The sequence below is a fragment of the Raphanus sativus genome, chromosome 4 (assembly GCF_000801105.2).
Source record: "Raphanus sativus cultivar WK10039 chromosome 4, ASM80110v3, whole genome shotgun sequence".
Classification (NCBI taxonomy): Eukaryota; Viridiplantae; Streptophyta; class Magnoliopsida; order Brassicales; family Brassicaceae; genus Raphanus; species Raphanus sativus.
In genome coordinates this window covers 51561660-51587127 of record NC_079514.1, presented here as the reverse complement: position 1 = coordinate 51587127, position 25468 = coordinate 51561660, and the positions used below count along the sequence as shown (strand labels likewise).

The 25468-nt window shown below is 36.9% G+C and overlaps 3 protein-coding genes and 1 non-coding gene across 5 annotated transcripts; 2 read left to right on the top strand and 2 right to left on the bottom strand.

Moving 5' to 3' along the window:
- Positions 1-5693: 5693 nt before the first annotated feature.
- On the bottom strand, positions 5694-6319 carry LOC108831698 (uncharacterized). Its single transcript, XR_008945346.1, has 2 exons — positions 6215-6319; positions 5694-6120 (listed from the first exon to the last, which is right to left on the bottom strand). It is a non-coding gene; the product is annotated as an uncharacterized LOC108831698 (transcript).
- A 1472-nt stretch (positions 6320-7791) lies between these two features.
- Positions 7792-11659, bottom strand: LOC108831697 (phragmoplastin DRP1E). Its single transcript, XM_057009536.1, has 14 exons — positions 11389-11659; positions 11246-11309; positions 11050-11157; positions 10769-10870; positions 10624-10674; positions 10479-10540; positions 10208-10363; positions 9833-10027; positions 9621-9740; positions 9464-9534; positions 9170-9395; positions 9044-9094; positions 8187-8585; positions 7792-8097 (listed from the first exon to the last, which is right to left on the bottom strand). Exons 1-14 carry the CDS (start codon positions 11533-11535, stop codon positions 7969-7971), a joined length of 1881 nt encoding a protein of 626 aa, XP_056865516.1. The 5' UTR covers positions 11536-11659; the 3' UTR covers positions 7792-7968.
- Positions 11660-15713: 4054 nt separating this feature from the next.
- On the top strand, positions 15714-16937 carry LOC130512016 (uncharacterized). Its single transcript, XM_057010071.1, has one exon. It carries the CDS (start codon positions 15922-15924, stop codon positions 16711-16713), a length of 792 nt encoding a protein of 263 aa, XP_056866051.1. The 5' UTR covers positions 15714-15921; the 3' UTR covers positions 16714-16937.
- Positions 16938-21812: 4875 nt separating this feature from the next.
- LOC108843548 (probable polyamine transporter At1g31830) lies at positions 21813-23817 on the top strand. Of its 2 annotated transcripts, none has more exons than XM_057009619.1 (2): positions 21813-21984; positions 22168-23817. In XM_057009619.1, the coding sequence occupies exon 2, from the start codon at positions 22210-22212 to the stop codon at positions 23656-23658; it is 1449 nt and encodes a 482-aa protein (XP_056865599.1). In that variant the 5' UTR covers positions 21813-21984; positions 22168-22209; the 3' UTR covers positions 23659-23817. The 2 variants fall into 2 exon arrangements, with proteins under 2 accessions (XP_056865599.1, XP_056865598.1); XM_057009618.1 differs by having other exon boundaries at positions 22152-23817.
- The last annotated feature ends 1651 nt before the right edge of the window (positions 23818-25468 follow it).

Below are 25468 nucleotides of genomic sequence, written 5' to 3'. Positions count from 1 at the left end.
TTTAGTGTGTGATAATTATTATATTTACTTCTTTGTCGTTATTTTATTGTCATACGTTTCAAGCAAGAATTTAACAAAACCCAAACTGATATTTTTTTGGGTTCGTTTGTATATATTTTTCGTTGTAATTGTGGATGTAAGGTTAAAAATGACTGCATACTTCTATACAACTAATCGAACAAATCACACTACTAGTTCTCATCTAATAAAAAAGATTCAAGTTGTGATCCCCAAATTCTATAAAATAGTTGGTTCAATAACGTTGGATCCTTTCTGTCAAGAAGTCAGAGATATTAAAAAAATTGGAGACGGTGTACCTTTAATTTCTTCTTACTTTTGTCAACAAAACTTATCGCTTACTCAAACACTGGACCAGAGTCAAAAAATGACAAGCGATCCGTGGTAAAACCACAAAAATTACAGCAGATCAGATAAAGTAGAATCTAATGTGGATTTTGTTTTCCTCCGACAAATTCACTGTTACTCCAATTTTGGAGGCAAGCAAACTGGCCCTGGACCGTGGCCAAGTAAAATTACTGCAGAAAAGACAGTAGAATCTAATATGGATTTCGTTTTCCTCCGACGAATCACTGTCCCTCCAATTTTGGAGGCAAGCAAACTGATCCTGGACCGTGACCAAGTGTCTCTATCCCTCTCTACTAGGCAAAAACCAATTGTCTCACGTTTTAAACAATATATATGCTTTCATGCAGTATAGACATGTAAAGCCAGTTTACAAAAATAAAAAGTATTTTCTTACTTTGCACTCATTATTCAGTGTCTATACAACTTAATTATGTTTATCTTGTGATTACTACTCCTAGTATTTATAATTTTTAACAATACAAGGAAACATAACATACTCTGACAAAAATCCTGACACATGAATTAGCCAAAAAAAATTCAACCACAAATTGACCATTTTTATGATGATTTTAAAACGTGGACAAAAGGTGGTGAAAAATCAAATTGGTTACAAAAATGTTCAGCAGTCTGTAACCAAGTCTAAGTCTTGACCACTGTATTATTGTCAGAAAAATGTTCAGAAATGGATCAGAAAGTGTCACATTTTTCCATAAAATTAAACCATTTTCTCGGTTTGTGTAGTGGTTAGAAAATAGTCAATATATTAATACAACCTTTATCTGGATTTTACGGTGAATTCTCTCGTCAATGTAACGTCGAAAACATAGAATTATATGTAATTTAGATTTTGGTGAATCTTCAAGATGCAAAAATAATTAAAGTATATCATTAAGTTGAATTCAGACAGTATATCGTGATGGATGACATTTTACTAAAATAAGAGATACGCGGTTAAATCTGGATATCAAGTAGAACAAGTGTATATGGATAGAGAAAAAACATTAGCAGAGTATGGTTCTTCGGTCTCTCTACTGAAGGCTTCATGCTGGAAAGTATGATGAACCTAATATGAAACATTATTATGGTAACTGATATCATGATGTATAACGGTTAAGAAAAATTTAAGAGCAAGAGAATACAAGGGGATACAATTTGTGCACGATGTTAAGCACCTAAAGAATCGATAATTCATGTGTGTTTTAAATGTCCACCGGCGGTTCAGATTTGGGAACTCTGATGGATTTCATCAAATCTAGATATTTTTTTCTACTCAATCACTCTTTTCAAACATGGATCATTTAATTTGGAGAGTTTTTCTGGAATTGAAACACTTTGTTGTTTCTTGTCATCACTAACAACCGTCGTTTCTTGTCATATGGATGCGGATCTACCAGTTCGATTTGGAAAATCTATTTGAATTTATTTAAGTTGCTAAAAAAGGTAAATATGCAACTTTTTTTTTTTTGCAAAACAAAATATGATAATACATATATATACACACTGTTTGATCTCCTCTATGCATGGGGTTCTTTTTTTTGTCAACTTTCTTTTATTAAAATCCCATTGGGCCAATTATACAAGCATACAAACTTGAGATTATTACATTCAGCCCATTACGAAATCCAAGCACAAAAGATTAGGGTTACTGCATGTTTGACACGTTGTGCTTACGTGGCTTCGCTTCTGCAGAAATGAGGAGAGAGATTGCGCCGCCGGAGCTCATCACCGGACGAGAAACCATCAAGCTCCCTTCTCGCTTCGTTTGTACTACTTGCACGCTGCTCCTTCTTCTAATCGCCATTGATTCACCAAGAAGTCTTCATCACTTGATAGAGAATAATCCAGGAAAAGCTTCAGAAAAAACGAATACAGCACCTTGCCGGAACACTTCTTTATACAGGAAGCTCCGCCTCATCTGGAACTGCTTCAAATCTTCCGAGCTTATACACATCTCAGGTCTTGATCCTTCGGGACACTCCGCTTGAGCTGTAACGAAGATTGATTCCTATCTAGAATCAAGAGCCAAGCTTTCTAACAAAGTGAAAAAGATCCTTGAAGATCTAACGGAATAAAGATGACATCAAAGAAGGAGAAAACTTTAACTACACATCAAAAGTCGCCTAACGATCAATCAAATCGCCAAACGAAAAACTAAATCGCCTAACGCGAAGAGGAAATCCGCTAACCGGAATAACGTAATCGATCTAAAGATCAATGATTATTTTACAGCAAAAAAAGGGGTTGAATCATCCTTCTAAAAGATAGAAGTAAAATAAGAAGGATGAGTTCAGGAGAAAATCTCTCTCTCTAGAAGAGGAGAGAGAACCCCTCTCGGTCTATGCATGGGGTTCAAAAATAGATTTAAAAAAAATATGAAACTGATTTAATTTAGTTAAAACGGTGAAAATTCCAAAACCGCATCGAACCAATCTAAAAACACTCGGTTTAACCAAAACCGTAACTAGGTTCAGATTCACATCTCCTAAGCTTAAACCGATATAGACCAGTAGTTTAGCCATGGTAATCACTGTAACCCAATAAACCGGGTTCGTTAAGTTTGGACAGGCTGCTAATTAAAAGTCTTGTGTCCTTTCGAATAAAGAAAAGAGTTTGGGGGAAGACCGGAGATGACGGTGAGACAGAAAGCTATGTCGACGTTACCGAAGCTGATTCGAGCCATGAGAAAGGAAGCTCCCAAGCAGCAGCAAAACATCCTCTTGCCATCTCTAAGAAGAGCCTTCTCTCTCTACGATCAGATCAATCTCATCGATAACGTTCCCGAGGATCAGCTTCGGTTTCAGGAGTAATCATGTAAAGTAGAATAGAATATGATAATATTATTGTGTTGTCTTTGATATGAGAATACAAGATCCATATATATAGTGTTAACATTAACATAATTGTTGACACTAGATAATGTTAACTTTCCTAAACATTTAATGGAAATATGCTAAGAATATTTTGAGGTTAACTTGTTCTTCAAGTCTTTCCTTTTAGTTTTAAGGGTCTTCATGGGTTTCACGGGCTTCACAATCTTGGTCCGTAAGATACACATCTTCCGGCCCGACATATCTTTAATACTCCCCCGCACGACAAACGTGGGATGCAACACGCAAATCTGCAACCACAAAGCAGACCACGTATGTTGTGGACACTATATCGAGGAAAACAAATCAGTAGATTCCTTCGGGAATGAACTTCAACTTAGACAAGGAGGATGAAAACTTCAGCTCTTCTTTGGTCTTGACAATGGGAATACATCCTGTGGGCGCAACTGCAGCTCCAAAAAGCAATCGTCCTATCTCGGACAGTTCGTAACTTGGACTAAACAAATTAACCTAAAATCTTGAGCGTTTTACTAGAACTCCCCCGTAATGGTTAAACTATAACCAATAATATTCCAAACTATGGAACAACAAACATCTTAAGAAATTCTAAACCATAGAAAATCTTAGATAAAGAATAACACAAGTGAAACCCACAAACCTTAACCCAACTAAAAGAAAACGATAATTCTTGTGCACTCACCAAACTCAAACCAATAAAAAGTCCCTTTGACTTAGATAACGTACAAAACCCTAATAATATTAAGAAGCAACTAAATAATGCAAGAGAACTTCATGTATACATTGTCTTTGTCTGGATCATCTTCGGCATCTTGTTGATCATCGTCAACACCACCGATGATCATACTTATCAAATCTTAAAACTTACGGAAGCTTTAATTTTGATCCCTAAGAATCGACTGCTCTGATACCATGTAAAGTAGAATAGAATATGATAATATTATTGTGTTGTCTTTGATATGAGAATACAAGATCCATATATATAGTGCTAACATTAACATAATTGTTGACACTAGATAATGTTAACTTTCCTAAACATTTAATGGAAATATGCTAAGAATATTTTGAGGTTAACTTGTTCTTCAAAACTTTCTTTTTAATTTTAAGGGTCTTCATGGGTTTCACGGGTTTCACAATCTTGGGTCCGTAAGATACACATCTTCCGGCCCGACATATCTCTAATAAATCACTCTCTAAACCCACCTCCCATTCTCTCTGATTCGTTCTCTTGATTTGAAATTTCGTCATAAAGTTGGAACCTTTATAGACCATTTTTGTTGGGTTTCGCAGATTTGATGAGACGAGTTTCACGGTGAATGGGGTTAAGTACGATGGGAGCTTGCTCTGTGTTGGGAACTTGCTTATGTCATGGAGCCCTGGTTGCTTCTCCGAGATCACAACAGACAGGTACCCTCTCTAATCTTGAGTGAAAGCTTTAGAGTTGCTTAAGAGATAGAAGTTTTGGTAAAACGTTTGACATGTCTCTATTCTAATGGATGCAGCTTGTCAATTTTCCAGACTGTTAGACCAATTCCAGGTACGATCTTAAACTTTTGCACATATTGAAGTGTGTCATCAGTGTGTTCTGACTCTCTTTGTCTCTGTGTGTAATTTCCTCTCAATGCTTTGTAGAGCTGTTAATTGTGGGTTGTGGAAGATACAATCATCCAGTGAACCCCCAAGTCCGTCAGTTTGTGAAGTCAATTGGCATGAAGCTAGAAACTTTGGACTCTGTATGTCTATCCCTCTCATGCTTTAGTTCTGTTGGTTGGTAGTGTATGTTTGTGGTTATTGACTGAACTCTTATGTTCTATTTTAGAGAAATGCTGCATCGACTTACAACATACTGAATGAGGAAGGCAGGATAGTGGCGGCTGCGTTGCTTCCTTATGGAGTTATACATCCTAACTCTTAACCTCGGCAGAACCAAACTTTGAACAACTCGAGATTATCTTTTTTTTTTTGTTAAAAACACCAGCACGGTCTGTAAATGAAATCTTTCACACTTAATTGTTTTTTCGAAACTTTTCTTGTCTTGTTGTAGCTTGAATAAAATTGAGCTTTCTCTGGAAACAAACAGCAGTTTCCTGCTTTATAACTTAAGTACCTGGAAGAAAGACATCTCAGGGTTGACAATCTTGATTAAATCTGTTTTATATAATATCTTCAGAATCCTGGAGATTATGGTCACTCATTCTGTTCAACTTATGTACTGAATTGATAGTTAGACTTGTAACTCACTGATTAAATCTGTGTCACAAAAAAAAAAAAATTATGGTCACTCGCTCTGTTCATGCTTCTTCCTGTTGGAGTCTGAATATGCAACATCCATATAGTGTTACGTACCAGATGAAATCAGTAAGTCTCTAAACATCGACACTCATGTAGTTTATTTTTGCCGAGATTGGCTGGTTTATTTTTGGCATAAACTTTTTGTTATAAAGTTTACTTTTCCGTAGCAATTATTTAGTTGTTTGGGAGTTAATGCAAAATAGTATCAAAGATAAAAAAACAAGAACAAAATCTGAGGTCTGGTAACAAATTTTTTTCTTACAAGAAATGGTGTTTGGTTAGAGTTCTTTGTTGGCGGAAACAAACAGTAAGAGCAGAGGATTCACCGGCGGTGAAGGCGGAACCTCAGCTCTACACAATGGACACGTCGAAGATATTTCACCAAGCCATGGATCGATACAATCCGCGTGGAAGCAGTGGCCACAAATCGTCAGCCTCCTCATCTTATCTCCTTCCTCTGCCTCTTGCAGACAAACGACGCAATACAACGGATACGAATGGTTTATCCACTGGCTGCTGCGGAACGTGAACGTGCGGTAGCGTCGCCATGGACGAGTGACGATGAAAATGGCTAGTTTTGAGAAGAGACGATGAGAGAAGACGGCGATGGAGGCGGCTAATATGGAAACGGTGATAAATTCGCAGAATGTAAACAAAGTTTGAGAATACATAATTAAAAAAAAAATCAATGTTTGCTTGGTAGTTGGTACCTAGTAGCGATTGAAGTGTATATTATATAACATACGTGTGTTGATGAATAACGCATGTATGTATGCAGTAGTGATGTTGATGAAGTGAACGGTCTTCGGTCTTGATTTGATATAGCGTTATTATAAAGTTTGTGAAAATGTTGGTCTCTAAGCACGTAATTGCGTAATAATTTCACTTTTAGAAATATGGTCTTTTCAAGTGGATGCGTGACCATATAGTTACAAGACATTTTGGTGAATACGTGGATTAGGAAACTTGATTAATACGTCAAAGCCTAACAATTTCCAACTAAAAAGGTGATTATTACGACGAAAAATCAGCTACATTTACAACAAGACCTAGTTACGTATACGACAAGGCAAGTAGACTTGGAAAGTCGCTAGCTTTTGATTTTTGTCGGCGAGACCTACTCTTTTTTTTTTTTTTGCGAAACCTAGTCTTTGATGCTGACTATTGACAAAGACACAAAATGACCAAAACAGTGATAATAATTAAAAATTTAATATACACCACACCAAATAGAGAATCAGGAAGAACGTGTGATGGTAATGATTATGGAGGAGAACCACATCCTAACCTTTCAAAGTTTCCCTTTAGATTTGTAAATAGCTAAGACTATCTCCAATGGTACCCAAAAACACATTATATATTTCACTCCAAAATAAAATAACTATATTATAAAGTTAGATTTGTTTCATTGATTTACGAGTAAATTATAATGTAATGTTATTTTTTTACTTTGTATTTGAAGTAGAAAAGTAACATTATGATTGAAGCAAATTCAATTTTATAATAGAGTTACTCTATTTTAGAGTGAAATATAGAATAAATTTTTATGTATCATTAGAAATGCTCTAACGAATCGAGTATTTTTGTTTTAGATCGAGTATTTCAGATTTCGTTCTAATTTGTGTAACATCTTAGATCACATTTTAGTAAACATGGGTCTGGATATAATACATCGGTTTCAATTCTAATTTGTATCACATGTAAAATTTATAAAGCAATCATATATTATTTATATTCAGATTATATCAGTTTGGATATACTTGAAATAAAATATAATTTTTAAAAATAGCATAAAAATCTTTATTTATATATAATTGGATAAAGTCCTATCTAAATTTTAAATATTTTTTAGATATCTTATCAAAATAAATATGGAAATAAATATTCAAAATACATATTATGTTTCAGATATTTATATTACATATTGATTTGGAAATTTGAATCGTTTTTCATATAGTTTTTTGGAGTTTCCGATTTTTCTTCTTACTTTCGATTCATGTTTTGTAACACCAAAAAAAATCTATTCAAATATTCTTTTTTTTTACATTTCAGATCAAGTAGGAATCAGGTCTTTTAAGTTCGATTCCTTCGGATTTCGAATTAAAGATTTTATTTCCATGCCTAACCAAGAAACAACCTGGTTCCTGTTGAAAACGCGCACCTCCTTTTCAGGACAATGAAATAACAGGACAAAGACAGATTCGATTTTAGCCTGTTTAATTCAAACCAATCCTCAACTGAAAATGATAGCTGCGCAGTCTTACTATCCCCGAAGGGAAACTCCATGGAGTTTTCAAATATAAATGATTTTTTTTATTACAAAGTCGTCCCAACATGGTCTGATTGATGATTACTAAATATAAAGACATAGCTAACAACATATTACAAATCCGAACAAACACACGAAGTCATAGGTAACTAATCACAAAATCCATCACCAGACACACACACACTATGGCTTTACTCATCGCACCCAAGCAACTGCATCGATCTCATCTCTCGCTTTCTTATATAACTCAAGCCTCTGCGCACACTCTAGTCTCCTCCCCATCAATGCCGGATCTTCATCTAGTAACTCTCCCAACTGTTTCCCCTGTGACCACATATACATAAGTTTTTATAATGTATAGAATATAAAAGAATCAAGAGACATTTAGTTTTTTTATTATATAGTTTTTTTACCTCTCTCTTGCTGATCTGACTGTAGAAGTAATTAAGCAACGCGAGCTTGGCTTGTCTAACCTGGCAGTAAACACAAGCTTTTGGAATGGTGTTTCGAAGTGTGTCCGAAACCATGCTGACATAAGCGGATACATTCGATGCTATCCTTCTGAAATGTCCATCTCCGTATTGGTCTTGCGTTGCGGGTGAAGGAGAAGCAGCGGTTTGGTTCTTGCTGTTGGTGATCACTGGTCTTTCCATCTCTTGAGGAAGTTTCCTGAAGAACTCGGCTGTTAGATAAGCAGACTCCATCTCAACAAGTCGAATAACCGACTTCTTGCTTTCTTCCCTGAACTTCTCCAAGGAGGTGTAGGCTGCTGCAGCTAGCTCCACTTGCAGTGAAGGGAAACGCTTTAGCTCCTGCAAAGAGGATTCATTCAGTCAAACCTATTCTTGTTCACTACTCCTCCCTCAGTTACATAAAGATGCATGTTTAAAGAAAAAAAGTTTGTTTCAAAAAAAGTTATTTTGGATGCTTTTTTAATATGTGTTTTTTTTTTGAACTTTTTTTTAATCAGTGTTTTAAAGTTAAAAAAATAAAACAATGTTTTTTTTATCAACTAATAATGATTAGAAAAATATTAGTTGTTTTTTTTTTTGAATTCTTATTGGGTTAAAATTATAGGAAATAGATGATCAAAAAAACTATACATGTATAACTAATAATCATTAATTGTAAAATTCAAAAATATTAGTTGTATATTTTGAATTCTTATTGGTTTGAAAATTATAGGAAATAGATAATCACAAAAAAATGCATTTATAACTAAGGTTTTTACTTTAAAAAAACTATGTATTGAGAAAATCAAAAGTGTGACCTGAGTTTCTGCTATTGACTTCCTCACAAGCTCTTTCAAGACAAAGTGAACCTGAAGATCACCAAACTCGTTATGCTCTTGTATATACATAATAAAACAAAAGTGAAAGGTGTCTGAAGAACTTACAGCATCCACAGAAGCTTCAGCTGGACCTCTAAAGTAACCAAGCGCCCCTTCAATAAGACGGCGATAGCCCTGTTCAGGTGCAATCAAGTGAGGCTGATAACCATCTGCTTCAGAGACGATTCTCTTCACACTTTGCAGAGAAAGATGGCGATCAAAAGGAAGCTTCTTAAGAGCAGCTGGAAGCTGGTTGTCAAAGACTCCATAGATACGGTCACCTCCAGGACGCCTACAAATGTTTTAACATTTTGAGTTTTAAGAAAAATATCAATAAGGAGATGAGTAATGATTCTTTACCCTCCATCCAGATGTTCCTTGAATACTTTATCAAATGCACGGCACATCTCTAGTATAGTGTAGAGTTGAGCCTGCGAGTGAGAGTGAGACCAACAGATTTAAGAAGACATCAAAGAAGAAGAGAAAATGGTTTCATATAGAGAAAGTGCTCACTCACCCCAGCATCAACAGCAACAGGCCTACCCATTTTGTCTAACTCTCTTTCAAGCTCCTCGATGCTTTTGTTTATTAAGGATAAGATACTTGGTATGCGTGACCTGATAACAGACTCCAAGTGCTGCACAATTACAAAAGAAAGATCTATTGGAAACTTGAATATATGAGAAATTAAATCTCAAAAACACTTTAGGATTTGGTTGAGCTGAGCACCTTAGAGAGAAGCTTTGCAAGATATTCAGAACCCATTTTGCTGGCTAAGTGACCATAGTCGGGGCTTGTGTCAAAGTATTCACGCTCTTTTCTTCTTGCAAGCATCATGTCAGCGTTCCTATTGATATCTGCTTGTGAACGGTTCACTATCCCAACCCAAGGGTGTTGCAGCCTGTATGATCTCCCCTCAAGAACCTTTTTTAAAGCAATCATTTATTTACTTTATGTTAGGAACAACTTTTCTAAAAACATTGCTGTAGATTTGGTTAATATTATTATCATAAGAACTAGTTAAGAATGTTATGTAACACTCAAAATAAGACCATATCATCTGAATAAAATTAAAAAAAAAAAGATGAAGAGGTAGGTGCTTACTTCTAATGCATTAGTTCCTTTGTCCATCAGGTCTAACTTGGTAAGAACACCAAATGTTCTCTCACCTGTTGGATCAACTTCTTTTGCAAGTTTGATTGCATCAGAAGTAGCTATGTCCTGGTTGGCCGGAGATATAGCTAGTATAATACAATTAGGCTGTAAAAAAAACAGTAGAATTAACCTATTTAAGAACTAGAAAGAGCTCTTTGGGCTCACTCACCAAAGTTTTTGTTTATGTGTTTTTGCATTGAAAGAAGTATGCAATGCTCACCTTATCAACGTATGTGCGAACCATGGACTCAATGTCTTCAACGATGGTTTCTGGCTGTCCCTCTGGACATCAAAGACAGTATCATACACATCCATCAAATAATAAAAAACAGGAAACCGAAAGAAGAGGTAAAAGGAAATCATACCAACAGCAACTTTAGTTAAACCAGGTAAGTCAACGAGGGTCAGATTCACAACTGTAACACAATTATAAAAAAAAAAAGACACTTAGCTCCAGAACAAAGAGTACTATAATTTCAGGAAGTAAAAAAATGTAATTGAAGCAGAGACCATTTGGAGAGAAGATACTGAGGTGAATAGGAACTGGAGATATCTGTTTGCTCTTCCCTGTGATTCTATCAGTCTCATCTTGAATCTCCTTCCGAACCAAAGCTGCCAACCATCAAAGAATTTTCAAGCAAAAAAGTCAATGAACACTTTCAACATCAAAAGATTCTTCTAGCCAGACCCACACATGATGAAAATTCAAATGACAGGGATACACTAAGACAAGACCTAAGCAACCAAGAAACAGAACAAATATACATTCTTATATAAAAATTTACAAATACCGAAGTCTGTGAATTGCTTCTTGGGAAGATGGAGGAACTCTGCATACTCCTCTGTTCCTTCCTCCGTCTTGTGCAGCTGCAACACCAAAGGACGCCTCGTAACGATACCTGCACAAAGCACTTTCTTGTTCAAAACAGAGCCTTTTTTTTTAAGTATTACACAAACACTAGCAGTAAAGGTTAAGACTTTACAAACCGGATCCTCTAGGAAGAAAGTCTCTACCAACTATACTCTCAAGAACCGAAGATTTTCCAGAACTCTGCACAAAAGTTGAAAGAGTCAAAAACAGAGGAAAAAACAGAGAAAGAAGTCAAAGCTGGTTAGAACGGAAAATTCACCTGGCCACCGACGACGGCGACGGTAGGGAGAGCTTCCCATAGAGAATTGAACGCGTTGTCACCAGTTCCACCACCGTAATCACCGAGCACGGTGCATGCTCTTTGAATTCTATTAACCAATCCAATTAAACTCTCCATAGTCGTCATCTCCCTTCTCCTTCCGTTTCAAATAAAGACGAAAATTCAGTTCAAAAATAGAAGAAAGAAGCTTGAAAATTCAACAACGGACCAAAGACTTCAAGAGCTTAGAGACGAAGGAGAATAATAAGAATCTAGGGGTAAATGGGAAAATAATAGAGAATAAAAATGTCTCTCTATCAGTTCTAGAAGGTTGGTCTGAGGTCTCTGTGGTTCGGTCGGTTACAACCGAACCGGTTTTAAATTATTATAGATAATTTATTACTAATTCTAATAATATACCCTTTTAAAAATTCGTGACTGTGTGTTTCTTTTATGCATATTATATTCTTAAAAAAAAAGAATTTAGAATTTTAGGCTATTTTTTCATTTACATACGCCGATAATGAGCTAAGGTTGGTCTCTTTGCTTCTCTGGTTCGGTACGGTCTGGTTCTTACTTTACCAAACGGTCCAATCTAAAAACAGTGAAGATAAGATGGAAAAGATAGCGTGAATAGTCTTTTGCTCTTTTTGCCTTTATTTTATTTGAGACGCGTTTGAATTTTCGAATTTTGAAAGTTTCACGTGGAGTGGTGGACCTACGTAATATTGTTTCAGTACCCACTACGTAGTGAACAAGGAAGACTCTGGAGAAGGCTATAAAGCCCAATACTGAAGTAAGGCCCAGTATAAAGGACTCGGTGGACCCCATACAATACAGACTATGTCGGGAAGCCTCACCACTACTGATAGGTATTTAGAAGGCCCAGTGAACAAGGTAGACTTTGAAAAAAAAGCTTTAAAGCCCAATATTTAAGTTAGGCCCAGGATAAGGGTTTGGGTAGGACGCGTGGCAAGTGGTTGAAGAAACGGACGAACATTCGTGTGGATGTGGAAAACGACGATGGCTCGTTTATTCACCTAATACTTGTCCGCTTTTACCAGCCACGTTCACATGCTTCCTTTTTTAGGATATAGCCCGTTCAACTGTTGTTTTTGAAGTCACACATCCCATTCGAAGCCAATGGTATTGGTCCGTTACAAAATAAAGCAATAGTCAACTATAAGTAGATTTAGCCTTCTGAAAGAAGCAGAAACTTACAAGTATAATGACATTTGCTTAATATAATGACAACAAAGTTGCTTGTAATTGACTAAATGCCATGTGGGTAACATTTTGTAATGGTTGAACTGTTGAATGAAATACTAAGAAACATGAACTTATAGTACTAGTTACGTATCTTTTTGTAATTTTCTGATGTTTTAATTTCGTTAAATTATATATAAAAAGTCATACTTTTTTTCTTTTTTTCGAACAAAAAAAAAGTTATACTAGTTCTGAATTTCGCAAAATTCTTTAATAAACTAATGTAAAAACCGTAAATAAAACATAGAAGAGTGATGTTATCTGTCAAAATGTTGTGCTTATAAGGCAAAAAAAAATGTTGTGCTTACATACAGTTCATATATTCTATATATTTCTGAAAATATTTCTTTTAGCATTTTTGTTGTTTTTTCTAAACTATATCGTTCTTAATGTATATTTTATTATTTAATAATATGAAGTTTGATGTTAATATATAATTTATTTTTTTCTTTTTTTTTTGTCGATAACATTACAGACTCACATAAACTCTGTAATCCAAACTGGCTGCTCGGTATCCATATGGACAATAAACGACGATTGTTGCCTCACACCACGTGCTAAGCGATTCGCCATAATGTTTTGCGTCCTTGGTATATGAATAATCTGTGAGCTATGAAAACTCCTTTTTAGACTCCTGATGTCTTCTAGATAGCTTGCAAAAGCCGGCCATTCTTCTGGTTCCGAAACCATCTTCACCAATTGAGAACAATCCGTTGCAAATGTAACATTATATAGCCGCAAATTCCTCATACATTCCATGGCCCAAATAAGAGCATCCACTTCTGTATGTAAAGATGACTGACTAGCCCTAGTATTTCTTGCTCCTAGAAGTCCTTCAAAACCTTCCAAAGTACTATACCATCCGTGACCTGAGAAAGTGTCACCCGTTTTCCACGATCCATCCGTGAAACACCAACGTCCCGAACGCACCGGGAGGTCCGCATCCACTGTATGTGTAACAATAGCCTGCCGCTGATCCACTTCTTTCTGCGCTTCCTGCCAAAGTAATGCCTCTGTTGTTGCTATCTGTAGAGTATCCCTAGGATTCATATCCAAATTACTAAAGACCTTGTTATTTCTTGCTTTCCATATATACCAGAGTATCCAAACAAATTGGTGATCTTCCAGTGGTGGCCTGATTCTCCAGAATAAATAATCCATATTCGAAAATAAAGATTGTCCTGGAAAGTGATCATGATGCGTTGCGATCCCGGATAGGGCCCAAATTTGAACTGCTGGTGGGCATTCGAAGAATATATGATTTATAGATTCCTCGGGTGCTCCACATCTATCACAATTAATATCCCCTTTAAGACCTCTTGATCTAAGATTTTTCCGTGCTGCCAAACATCCTGACACCACTTGCCATAGAAAATGCTTCATCTTTGGTGGACAACGTACTTTCCAACAATGAGCCTTAAGAGCAGTTACTGTAGGTCCAAACTCTACTATCCCTTTATCCCTGTCTGGGTATGCTCGTTCTACCTGATATCCTGATTTAACCGTGTATTTTCCATTTTTTTGTAAAATGCCAGCCATCCCTATCATCTGTTTGTATCCTGCTTAAAGGTATACTCTCGACAATTTTAATGTCTGCAGGATCCATTACTTCCTGTAAAGCCGTTAAATTCCATGATCGTGATGCAGTGTTGATGAGAGAATCAACCGTAAGATCTGGTAGAAGAATATTTTGTTTTTTGTTTGCTGGTCTCGGGCGGTTGGTTGGGAGTCAGGGATCATTCCATACTGATATGGAAGACCCTGATCCCACCCTTTTGATTAGTCCTTTGCTAACCAGAGATCTAGCAGAGACCATACTACGCAACCATAGGATGACGAATACGATCTGATCGGGTCCAGGGGTGATGCATTCCTGAAGTATCGACCTTTGAAAACACGAGAGAATAGAGTATTTGGTTTCTCTATTAGTCTCCATAGTTGCTTTCCAAGCATAGCTGTATTGAAATCCGTGAAATCTCTAAAACCTAGCCCTCCATCCTCCTTTGATTCACAAACCTTATCCCATGATTTCCAGTGTAAGCCTTTTGTATTTCCACTAGGACTCCACCAGAACTGGGCTACTGCACTGGTAAGTTTTTTTGCCACCGTTTTCGGGATACGATAGCACGACATAATATGATTAGGTAGAGCCGTTGCCACTGATTTAATAATTACCTCTTTTCCCCCTTTCGTAAAAAATTTAAATGTCCAACCATTAATTCTATTAGTTAATCTTTCCTGAACAAAGCCAAAGACTTGCACCTTGGAGCCTCCCAAACTCTCCGGAATCCCCAAATATGTTCCCATCCCACCCAGATTCTGAATTCCCATAATGTCCCTAAGTTCCTGCCGGGTCACTTCATCAATTTTATGGCCAAATTGAATTGACGACTTCTGGAAATTTATCTGCTGTCCCGAAACCTTTTCGTATTCTTTAAGAATTGCCAAGATAGTCTCACATTCCTCCTTCCGTGCTCGACAAAAAAAGATACTATCGTCTGCGAAGAGCAAATGAGATATTGAAGGGCAAGCCCTTGCTACCTTTATTCCGGTCAACTTTTTATCAAATTCAGCCTTTTTGATATTTGCTATAAGTGCTTCCGTACACATGATAAATAAATAAGGAGATAAAGGAACCCCCTGACGCAGCCCACGATTTGGCAAAATTTGTCCTCGCGGTTGTCCATTTAATAAAACTCGGTATTCCACCGTAGATATGCATTCCAGCATTAACTGAACCGAGTAATGATCAAATCCCATTCTTGTGAGTAAAGCCCGAATAAAGCTTCATTCCACCCGATCATAAGCTTTACTCATGTCCGTTTTTATGGCCATAAATTTGTTTTGACACGCCTTATTTGTCCGCAACCCATGGAACATCTCTTGTGCAATTAAAATATTGTCCGAAATCTTGTGCAATTAAAATATAATTTAATTTTTTCTTGTATATTTATGATGATATATTAATTGTTTTTGATAGTTGTAAAAAAAACAAATAAAGTAGTAGTACCATGTTGAGAAAGTATTAGACATGGCTAGTCTCGTAGGTACTGTCTTTATCCCGACAGAACAGAGAATGCTTTATCTCTCTCTCTCTCCTCAGAGTCATCTTAATTCTCTCTATCTAAAAACAGATAGATCTCATTAGAAGAAGACAAAATCTTTACCACCAGATCCTCCTCATCTAACAGCTTGTCACATCACTATAACTCCCCCCGAAACTTTCGACCAAACAAAATAAGCATAATCAAATTTTCCTTTCCTCCGATGAGGTGTAAACGACACACCGTCGATTTCACCAGCAACGTCGGCGTCTGCGCTTCTTGTCTCCACGAACGTCTCCTCTCCCTCGCCGCTTACGCTGCCGCTGAAGACAACAACAACACTCGTCAATCGCGTAAATCTGACAAACCACCTCCGCTTCTGATCTTCCCTCGCTCTGTTTCTCCTTACGTAACCAGCAGAAAATCCGACGCCGGAGGTGGGGATATTCGCCGGTTCCTCGCCGCGCCTCAGGTGGATCTCGGATTATTCTCATGCAAGGACTTCGAACCGAACCGATGCTCTAAACCGAGAGGAGTCAAAGCTTCGAGACTCTCTAATCTATTCAGAGCTAGTAGATCTGAAGATCACGGCTCCAATCATAAACCGGTTTCTGTAAATTACGGTTCGGATTGTAAACCGGTTTCTAGATTATCATGCGACGGTTCGGAGAGTACTTCTCATTTTTCGTGGTTCTCTTCCTTTCTCTCCACCGGTCGTTCCAAGAAGCAACCGGAAGACGCAATCTCCGGCCATCGTCGACCACAAAGAGTGTTCTGCCGCGGAATGTCGCCTGCGAGAGATGAATACGAGCCAACACCGTCGGGATCAGTCGAGGAAACGCCGGGGAGATCGAGAAGAACGCCGGCGGTGAAAACTTCGGGGAGGAGGAGGATCGCGACGGGGATGGGGTTCTGTTTGAGTCCGTTGGTGAGAGCTAGACCTCACTGTCCGTTTAGACGGAAAACCAGGTTTCCGTCGGAGGTTGTCGGAAGCGGCGTCGTTTTGCGCGAATAGGTCGAAGAAGCTCGTGGATTTAGGTACAGTTCATCACCGCCGTTGAGTTTATAGTCTGGTCAATGTTTGACTAGTGGTAATAGTAAATGACGTATGTATCCTCACGTTCTAAAGATTCATGGATTTTTTTTTTTCAGATTCAAGCTTTTTTTATTGGGATATTGACTGGTATAACACCAAAAAAAAAACAAAATTCATTCACTAACCAAAATATCACTCTCTCATCTATTTTTTCTTCCTATCTTTCTCTACCTTCTCCCTATAAAATCAATTTCTCGGCTATTTCACAAATAAACCCTTTTTTATTTGGCTTGTGGTGGTGAATAATCGGAAAGAAAGTAGTTAAAAAGTACTTTTTGGTTTTCTTTTATTTTGTAATGTGTTTTCTCTTTCGTGATTGTAATCTGTAGACTGTTGGAGCAAAGTCTTGTTCGTAAAATATTAGGAGAAGCAATGCAGTCCATTGTCATTATACCATTACTTCAGATGAATGACATCTTTTCTTATTTATCAATGTCACAAGTGATAGACTGATAGTGTTGCAAGCCCGATCTGATCAATCATTTTTTTACGAGTTGACTATAATCAATCATTATCACATATGACTAATTTTGTTAGGACTGGTCAAAACAGACCAGATCCAAGTTTTGTTTCTTTTAATTGTAAACTGCAGTGTAACTCATTCAACAAGATCAAATCAAAGCTAAATTCAAAATAGTTTCGACCAAACTGGGATCAGGTTGGGCCTATAAACATACAGAACGGAGCCACGGTAGATAGTCGATATTTACTAGTACTATGCTATATTGATATGGTCAAAGGTCATTAAACTAATCATTCAGTACTGTGATTATGAATGCGACAGTCAAAAATTTGAATTAACTGAATCTTGACACTTGAATTAACGTTGAGTAACGAAGAGTGTGACAGTTTTGACTTTGTTTTTGTCTTCACCTTAGAAATGATTATCTCGGCCACATTTTGCTACCCTCTAGTCCCCTTCAACACATAGACCCACAAAGCTATTGAATTAGAATTACTTATGACACAAGAATCAATAGCTTTGTTGATAATATTGATTCTTGTGTCTATAAAATATCTAAACACGGAAGCTTCACCTTATCAAATATTCATTTACTTGGATTAAAATATCTAAAAACCTATTTCTATAGTTTAATCAAAAAGTTAACAATCATCTAATCTAATCAAAGTTTCTAGAATAACAATTACCCAATCATAATAAGCAGACATTTACCAACTATAATCCTCATATATCACTAACATCACAAAAATAATTATAGGCTTTATCCAAATCTACCACTCCCTAAGCTTTCGCATCTGTTTAAGTGAACAATCTCTGTAGTTGAAAAAGACTGATTCTTGTTTGTACGTAGCTTTATACGTTTCGTAAACCGATTGTTTCTAACTTTATAGCTTGTGCCAAACGTCAAAGTTTACTTTCAAGAAGAAAATTTCTTCGTTTATTAAATACTAAAAACAATCCCTAAAACCTATAACACGTATCAAACTTATTGATTAGAAATGTTTTAATTATTTAATGGTGGTTGTAGAGGATGAATGAAGCTGTGAATCATGCAACAAAGGTTAATGAAGCAATCTTTGCAATGAAAGGTGTTCCTGTCGTGAGAGCTCAGATATCTTTTGGAGGTTACTAGATGGAATTTGAATCTCAACCGTCCATAATCCTCTATGGAATCAAAGGGATCAGATCTAGTCTATCATCATACCACCTTCACAAGTTCAATAGTTTATAGCGTGCATGCATGGTCCTTTTCAATACATTTTGTAAATTTTGTTAAAATCCGATCTGTCGACATTGTAAATTTTCATGTAATATTTTAATCCCCTAGTCTATATTTGAGAAGTGATTTGCCACATGTCTTCTTTACAATCATTTTCACAAAAAAATTATGACGTGGCTATTAAGATTGATGACATGTCATATGGTTAAATATGACATGGACAATTACATTTAATGCTGATATATTTTTTTGAAAATATTTTTAGAATATGGCAATAACTCATATATTATATTTAATATTGATTTATATTTTTGGTAAACTTTGTGGAATATGGTAATAAGTCATAAATCATCACTAAAATAAATATATTCAAATATGATATTTTGAATTTCGAAATATTATATAATTTATTTTCATAATTATAAAAATTTTATTATCTAAAATTTTCTAAAATTTTCGGAATTTAAAAAAAAGAAAAATCGTAATATCATTAGTTTCTTTTAGGTATCTACAAATTATGTAAATATTATTTAGTTTTAATTTTTGATAACTATACAATTTTATATGATTTTTAGTAATTTTGTACAAGTTGATTTAATACATTTAACCAAATGAAATAAATATTTTTTTAATCTAAAATTTTAACTTTATATATATCATTCTAAAATATAATTTAAAATAAATAAAAAATATTTTCTCTTAATTTTATGCTTAATTAATGATATTTATATTAATTATTGGTCAAAAATAAAAATATATAATATTAATAAATTACATTTTAAAATATAAAATTTAACTTTTAAAAATTCATCACTACACATGGTGCAGGAAAACACCTAGATTAATAATTGTGACATGACTACTAAAATTGATGACATGTCTTATAGATTAATATGACATGGACAATTATATTTAATGTTAATCTATATTTTTGGTAAACTTTCGAATTTCGATTATATTCAATTATGGCATTTCAAAATTTGAAATATCATTTAAATTAAACATATTTCAAAAATATATACATATTTTTAAAAAATTATAAAAATTATAAAAATTAAATCATAAAATCAAATTAAATCGTAAAATTATTAGTTTCTTATATATATCTACATATTTTATAAATATTGTTTAATTTTAATTTTTGACAATTATGCAATTTTACATATTTATTTAATATATTTAATTAAAATAAATAGATAGAAAATTTACCTCAGATTATAATTTAAAATATATACATGCACATTCTTAAATATAATTCAAAATAAAAAAAATTATTTTTATCTTAATTTTAATGTTCAGTTAAATCAAATTTATATTAAAATATTGATAAGAAAAGAAAATTTATAATATTAATAAAAGTTAAATATAATTTATATTTATCTATTAAAAATATTTTAAAATTTTTTTACTGCACATGGTGCAGGAAAACACCTAGTTGTTGTGAAATAACTTAAATAACTTTTTGTGATTTGTTTAATTTAATATTTCAATTCTTTTTTTTTTCTCCCAAATTGAAATTATATTAAAGCCCAAAGGCAAGTACAGTGCCGAAGCCCAAAACACACTTACACAAAAGCCAGGCCCAATGAACAAATAGGCTACAACCAAAGCAAATAAAGCCCACAGCCCATTTCATCAAACCACTACCACCGTCTGAGACGCCGCCGCCGAGAGAGCTTCCGCCGGAGAAAACTACACCGTTGCAGAGCCAACATCTCACCGGTCACACCAAGCGCGTACTCCTACGCCGCTTACCAAGTCACCACCATAACTTCTTCTTCTCAGGGAGCGCATCAATCGATCAAAGCAGATCGAGATCTCATCCCTCATCATTGAAGCCCCGAAGCTACTCTCACCACCGCCGGCGAGAAACCACGCTAATCATCGGACCACACCGGGATTCTCAAACCCACTCCATCCATCAACAACACTTTCATCTCTTGGGTTTCCTGAAGTAGAAAGCTTCAATCGCCAGGCGAGAACTATTCCTTCGACGATAACGACCCACCACAAAAGATAAAGTGCCGCACACAAATCACCTTTTCCAACGGAGAGCTTCCATCGTCCTCCGACGAAACCGACCTCTTCTTCATCTTTGTTCACCGGAAAGCTTCATCGAACACATTGAAAGCTTCATCCGACTGAACAAACCGATGGTCTCTGAACCGCACGAACCGAGGAAATTATAAGCCACCTACGGCCACCCAAATCCACCAAAAAGATCCAAAAAACCGGATCAACTAAAGCCGACAGATCAGGACTGAGAAATCCTTTACCCTCCGGCAACAAAACCGGCGACGATGGAGCTGACGAAGCCTCCACCTCCCGGAAACAAGAACTGACGGCGACATAACTGTTGGAGCTTCCGCCTCTCAGAGACACAACACCAAAACACAAGACGAAGAGCTTCACCACGGCACGCTCAACGCAACCACGCCGTTACTCCAGGGACAAAACCACCACGAAGGGGCTAGCTCCAGAACTCAGGCAAGACTCTCCGCACCACCACACCACCACCACAAGACCCAACACACGCCAAGCTTACTAGCCTCGCTGGAACTCCGGATGACGACGACCTTTACTCGCCGTCGCTGCCAAGACTTGACTCGGACAGATCGAAGAATTTGAAAATAGATCTGCCGAAATCAAAACTCTAAAAGCCGAGTCACCCTCCTTCAGAACCCGCAACATCTCGTAGAACCACCAGAGAAGAGTTCAGAGCATCTGATCTAGTTCTATCCAGACAGATCTATAAATCTAGTGATGAACAAGCCACCAGGGAGTCTGACATATCGACGTCACAGAGCTAAGGAAGGAAGAGAGCAGGTAAAAAGGAGGAAGGGAAGAGAGGGATCCTGCCGGCGACGGATCTGACGTCACGCGCCGGCGGAAGAGATTGAAGCTTGTGTCGCCTTTCTTATCGCTTTTTGTCCAGGATACTCTTCGTGGATTTAGTATTTCAATTCATGTAGTTCTTTTTTTCCTCCAAAACGAAAGCATTTCATTAATTTCTGCCATATGGTTTTGCTAGACGGGTTATAAACATTGTTTTCGAACATTTCGAAAATTTTGGAGGGTCGTTCTCAAAGAAGGCCCAACCACACTCCCTTGTTAGGTCCATTACCAAATCCTTACAATCAAACCGTAAGAAAAAGAAAACGTTAGCAGTGAAAAAAAAACTCGTTGCCAAATTGCCCACTGGTCGGGTAAAAGGATAGAAATGTAACTTACCAACTGTTCCAAATATCGGACCGTCGATTTTTATAATCGAACGGTTCATAAATATTCCTCCATTAACAGCATAGAGATGAAATATAAAGAGATGCCCTAAACCAACTTTGCCCTCCACAATACAGAACAGAGCCGTGAAGTCAGAGAGAGAGAGAGAGAGAGAGACACACACATAGAGAATTCCGCCGGAGAAATTTGCGGTTACGGTGGTCTTACTCAGTAACAAGACATCAGAATCTCCAGTCCCTTCTTCACCAGAAAAAAATCATCGATCTCTGTAAGTAAATTTTGTTACGGGGATTCTCGTCTTCTCAACCTTAAATCAATTTTCTCTTTTTTTGGACTTTTAACTTCTTAATAATTAAAAAAAAAAAACTATTTTTTTTAACACTAATAAACTCTGATTCGGACAGATTATACATCAAGTTTTCTCTAATCTGTTAGGATGACGTTATTGCAGAAGCGGAGAATCATCACAGTGAATCGATCAGCTTCTATTGAGATGAGCCACCACAACAACAACAACAACAACAACAATGAGGTTCCTTACACAAGCGTTGTTGATGATGAGACTCCATCTCCCAAAGCGACCGACAAGATTAGGAAAGTGTCAATGTTACCACTCATTTTCCTCATATTCTACGAAGTCTCAGGTGGTCCTTTCGGTGTGGAGGACAGTGTGAATGCAGCTGGACCCTTGTTAGCTCTTCTAGGCTTTATCATCTTCCCTTTCGTTTGGAGTATCCCCGAGGCGTTGATCACCGCTGAGATGGGCACAATGTTCCCTGAGAACGGCGGTTACGTCGTCTGGGTCTCCTCTGCTTTGGGACCGTTCTGGGGGTTTCAGCAAGGTTGGATGAAGTGGCTAAGTGGTGTTATCGATAACGCCTTGTATCCTGTTCTGTTTCTTGATTATTTGAAGTCAGGAGTCCCGGCTTTAGGTAGCGGTTTACCGAGAGTTGCAGCCATCTTGGTGTTGACTCTTATGCTTACTTACTTGAACTACAGGGGTTTGACTATAGTTGGCTGGGCTGCTGTGCTTATGGGTGTGTTTTCTATCCTTCCTTTTGCCGTCATGGGTTTGATTTCGATTCCGCAGCTTGAGCCTTCGAGGTGGCTTGTGATGGACTTAGGGAACGTGAACTGGAACTTGTATCTAAACACGCTCTTCTGGAACCTAAACTACTGGGATTCGATCAGTACGCTAGCTGGTGAAGTGGAGAACCCGAACCAGACGCTTCCAAAGGCTTTGTACTACGGTGTGATCCTAGTCGCACTTTCTTACATCTTCCCTCTTTTGTCTGGAACCGGGGCGATTCCGTTAGAGCGTGAGTTATGGACGGATGGGTATTTCTCTGATGTGGCTAAAGCCTTAGGTGGAGCGTGGTTGAGATGGTGGGTTCAAGCGGCTGCTGCCACGTCAAACATGGGAATGTTTTTAGCCGAGATGAGTAGTGACTCTTTCCAGCTTCTCGGAATGGCTGAGCGCGGTATGCTTCCTGACTTCTTTGCCAAGAGGTCACGTTACGGGACACCGTTGCTAGGGATTCTCTTCTCAGCTTCAGGTGTTGTGCTCTTGTCTTGGCTAAGCTTTCAAGAGATCGTAGCTGCCGAGAACTTGCTCTACTGCGTTGGTATGATCTTGGAGTTTATAGCGTTTGTTAGAATGAGGATGAAACACCCGGCTGCGTCGAGACCATACAAGATACCTATCGGAACCGTTGGTTCCATCCTCATGTGTGTTCCTCCAACCTTACTCATCTGTGCGGTTGTAGCACTCTCGTCTCTTAAAGTAGCTGCAGTGAGCTTTGTAATGCTGATCATTGGGTTTGTGATGCATCCTTGTCTAAACCATATGGATCGAAAGAGATGGCTCAAGTTCTCCATCAGTTCTGACTTACCAGATCTTCAGCAAGAGACTCGGGAATGCCAAGAAACTCTGATACGTTAGGAGTGTGTTTTTCTTTTATGTTTTTTGAGTACAGAGCTTGGAAAGTCATATCCACACACACACAAAAAAAAAAGCTCGAGTTTCATGGTATGTTGTGTTTATGCAGCGCTTGTTCTAGTCTTTTACACCGTTTTAATAAGATGTGCAATGCCTTGTATCTTCTCTTTTCTCGTTGCCATTATCAATGTTTTAAAATCCTTATAATTAGGTCATCGCATAGCTTGTTTGCTTACGAAAGAGATCCTAGGCTCCTAGCAGCCTTCACTTTCTTTTGGCCATCATGATTCAATTACTTACAGTTGGGAAACCATTTAAAAGAAACATGATACGAATAAAGAAGATAATAATATAAATAAAGGAGAAAATTGGGAAATAGATCCACTTTTTTCTCCCATTTGTCACATTATGATATTATTAAATAAAGGAGAAAATTGGGAAATAGATCCACTTTTTTCTCCCATTTGTCACATTATGATTTTAGTTAGATGTTTTAAGAAAATAGGATTTTGAAACCCTGTAAATATCCTAATGCCCTTTAATTATCGATTAAGTAGAATTATAATATATTATTTAGTTTTTCGTTATTAATTTAAAATGCATTTAGATTTTCTAATAAATTAAAAAGGTAAAATTAGTGAAAAGTTAAAAAAAATAAACCAAAGGGGCATCGATTTACCCGATGCCCTAATCCCCTTTCTACTTTTCACCTTTCTTCTTCGCCGAGGTCTTCCATGACGATTGAAGACCTTTCGTGATTTGTTTCATCAATCATGCTCAATCCTTCTCCTCTCCAACGCTCTCTTCATCTCTCCTACTATCTACCCTCGTGTTCGTCATCTTCCTCTTCGATCACACCGAAGGAACATCACAATCGAAGTTTTGTTCCTTGAGTTGTTTCATCAGCTAATGTCAAAATTGAAGGGTTCTTCCATCAATATCGTCAAGATTGGGAGGTTTCTTCACATTAGGTATTCGATTACTTCAATTTAATTTCTTGACCTAGATTTTGTGATTCTTGATTTTGACCTAGATTTTGTAATTCTCGAAATCTCCGCTCCAAGTTCGATCATCCTTTTCACTATCTCCATTATTTTCACTCCTTAAACCGGCATCACCGCAAGCATCCGCAGCGACATGATATTTCCTTCTATCGCAAGACTCCTTTGAAGTTTTGACAAACTCTGCTCAATTTATTTCAGGATCTTCCTCATCATCAACATTACTTGAATCACATGGCTCCTTATTCAAATCAATATTGACGCGTTCCTTTTGATTTACACCACTACTAGAGAACGTGACACACAAGGTTGTAGACGAACCCTTCTTCGCATAGGCCACAAAGTTAGATACTTGTCGATCATTGCTGATTATTATGGGAGGATTCCCTCTTTGATCCACCATCTCATAGCTGAACTCGGCATTAATGGAATCAAGTTTCACGCCATAATCCTCACACACCATGATCTTGAGGTGCTCCAACAAAGTAGTAGTTTCTAATGGTATCATTCGACCACGCCTTTCTTTGTCTACCATGAAACTCCACTCGTCACTGCAACTACACATCCATTCACCAGATTTAACATAGATTAGAACCATGTTGTAATGATGGAGAGAAGAAAATGGAATAAGAAGGAAGAAGAATAGAAGATTGGTCGATGAAGAGATCGTGGGAGGAGGAGAATATCGTGGAGAAAATATTCTCCAAGATATTTAGGGATAGATTTAGGAAACATCTATAACTGAATATGGCAGTTTCCATATTTTTCGGATTTGCCTAGAAAACGTATCATACCTAAACCATAACACAGTA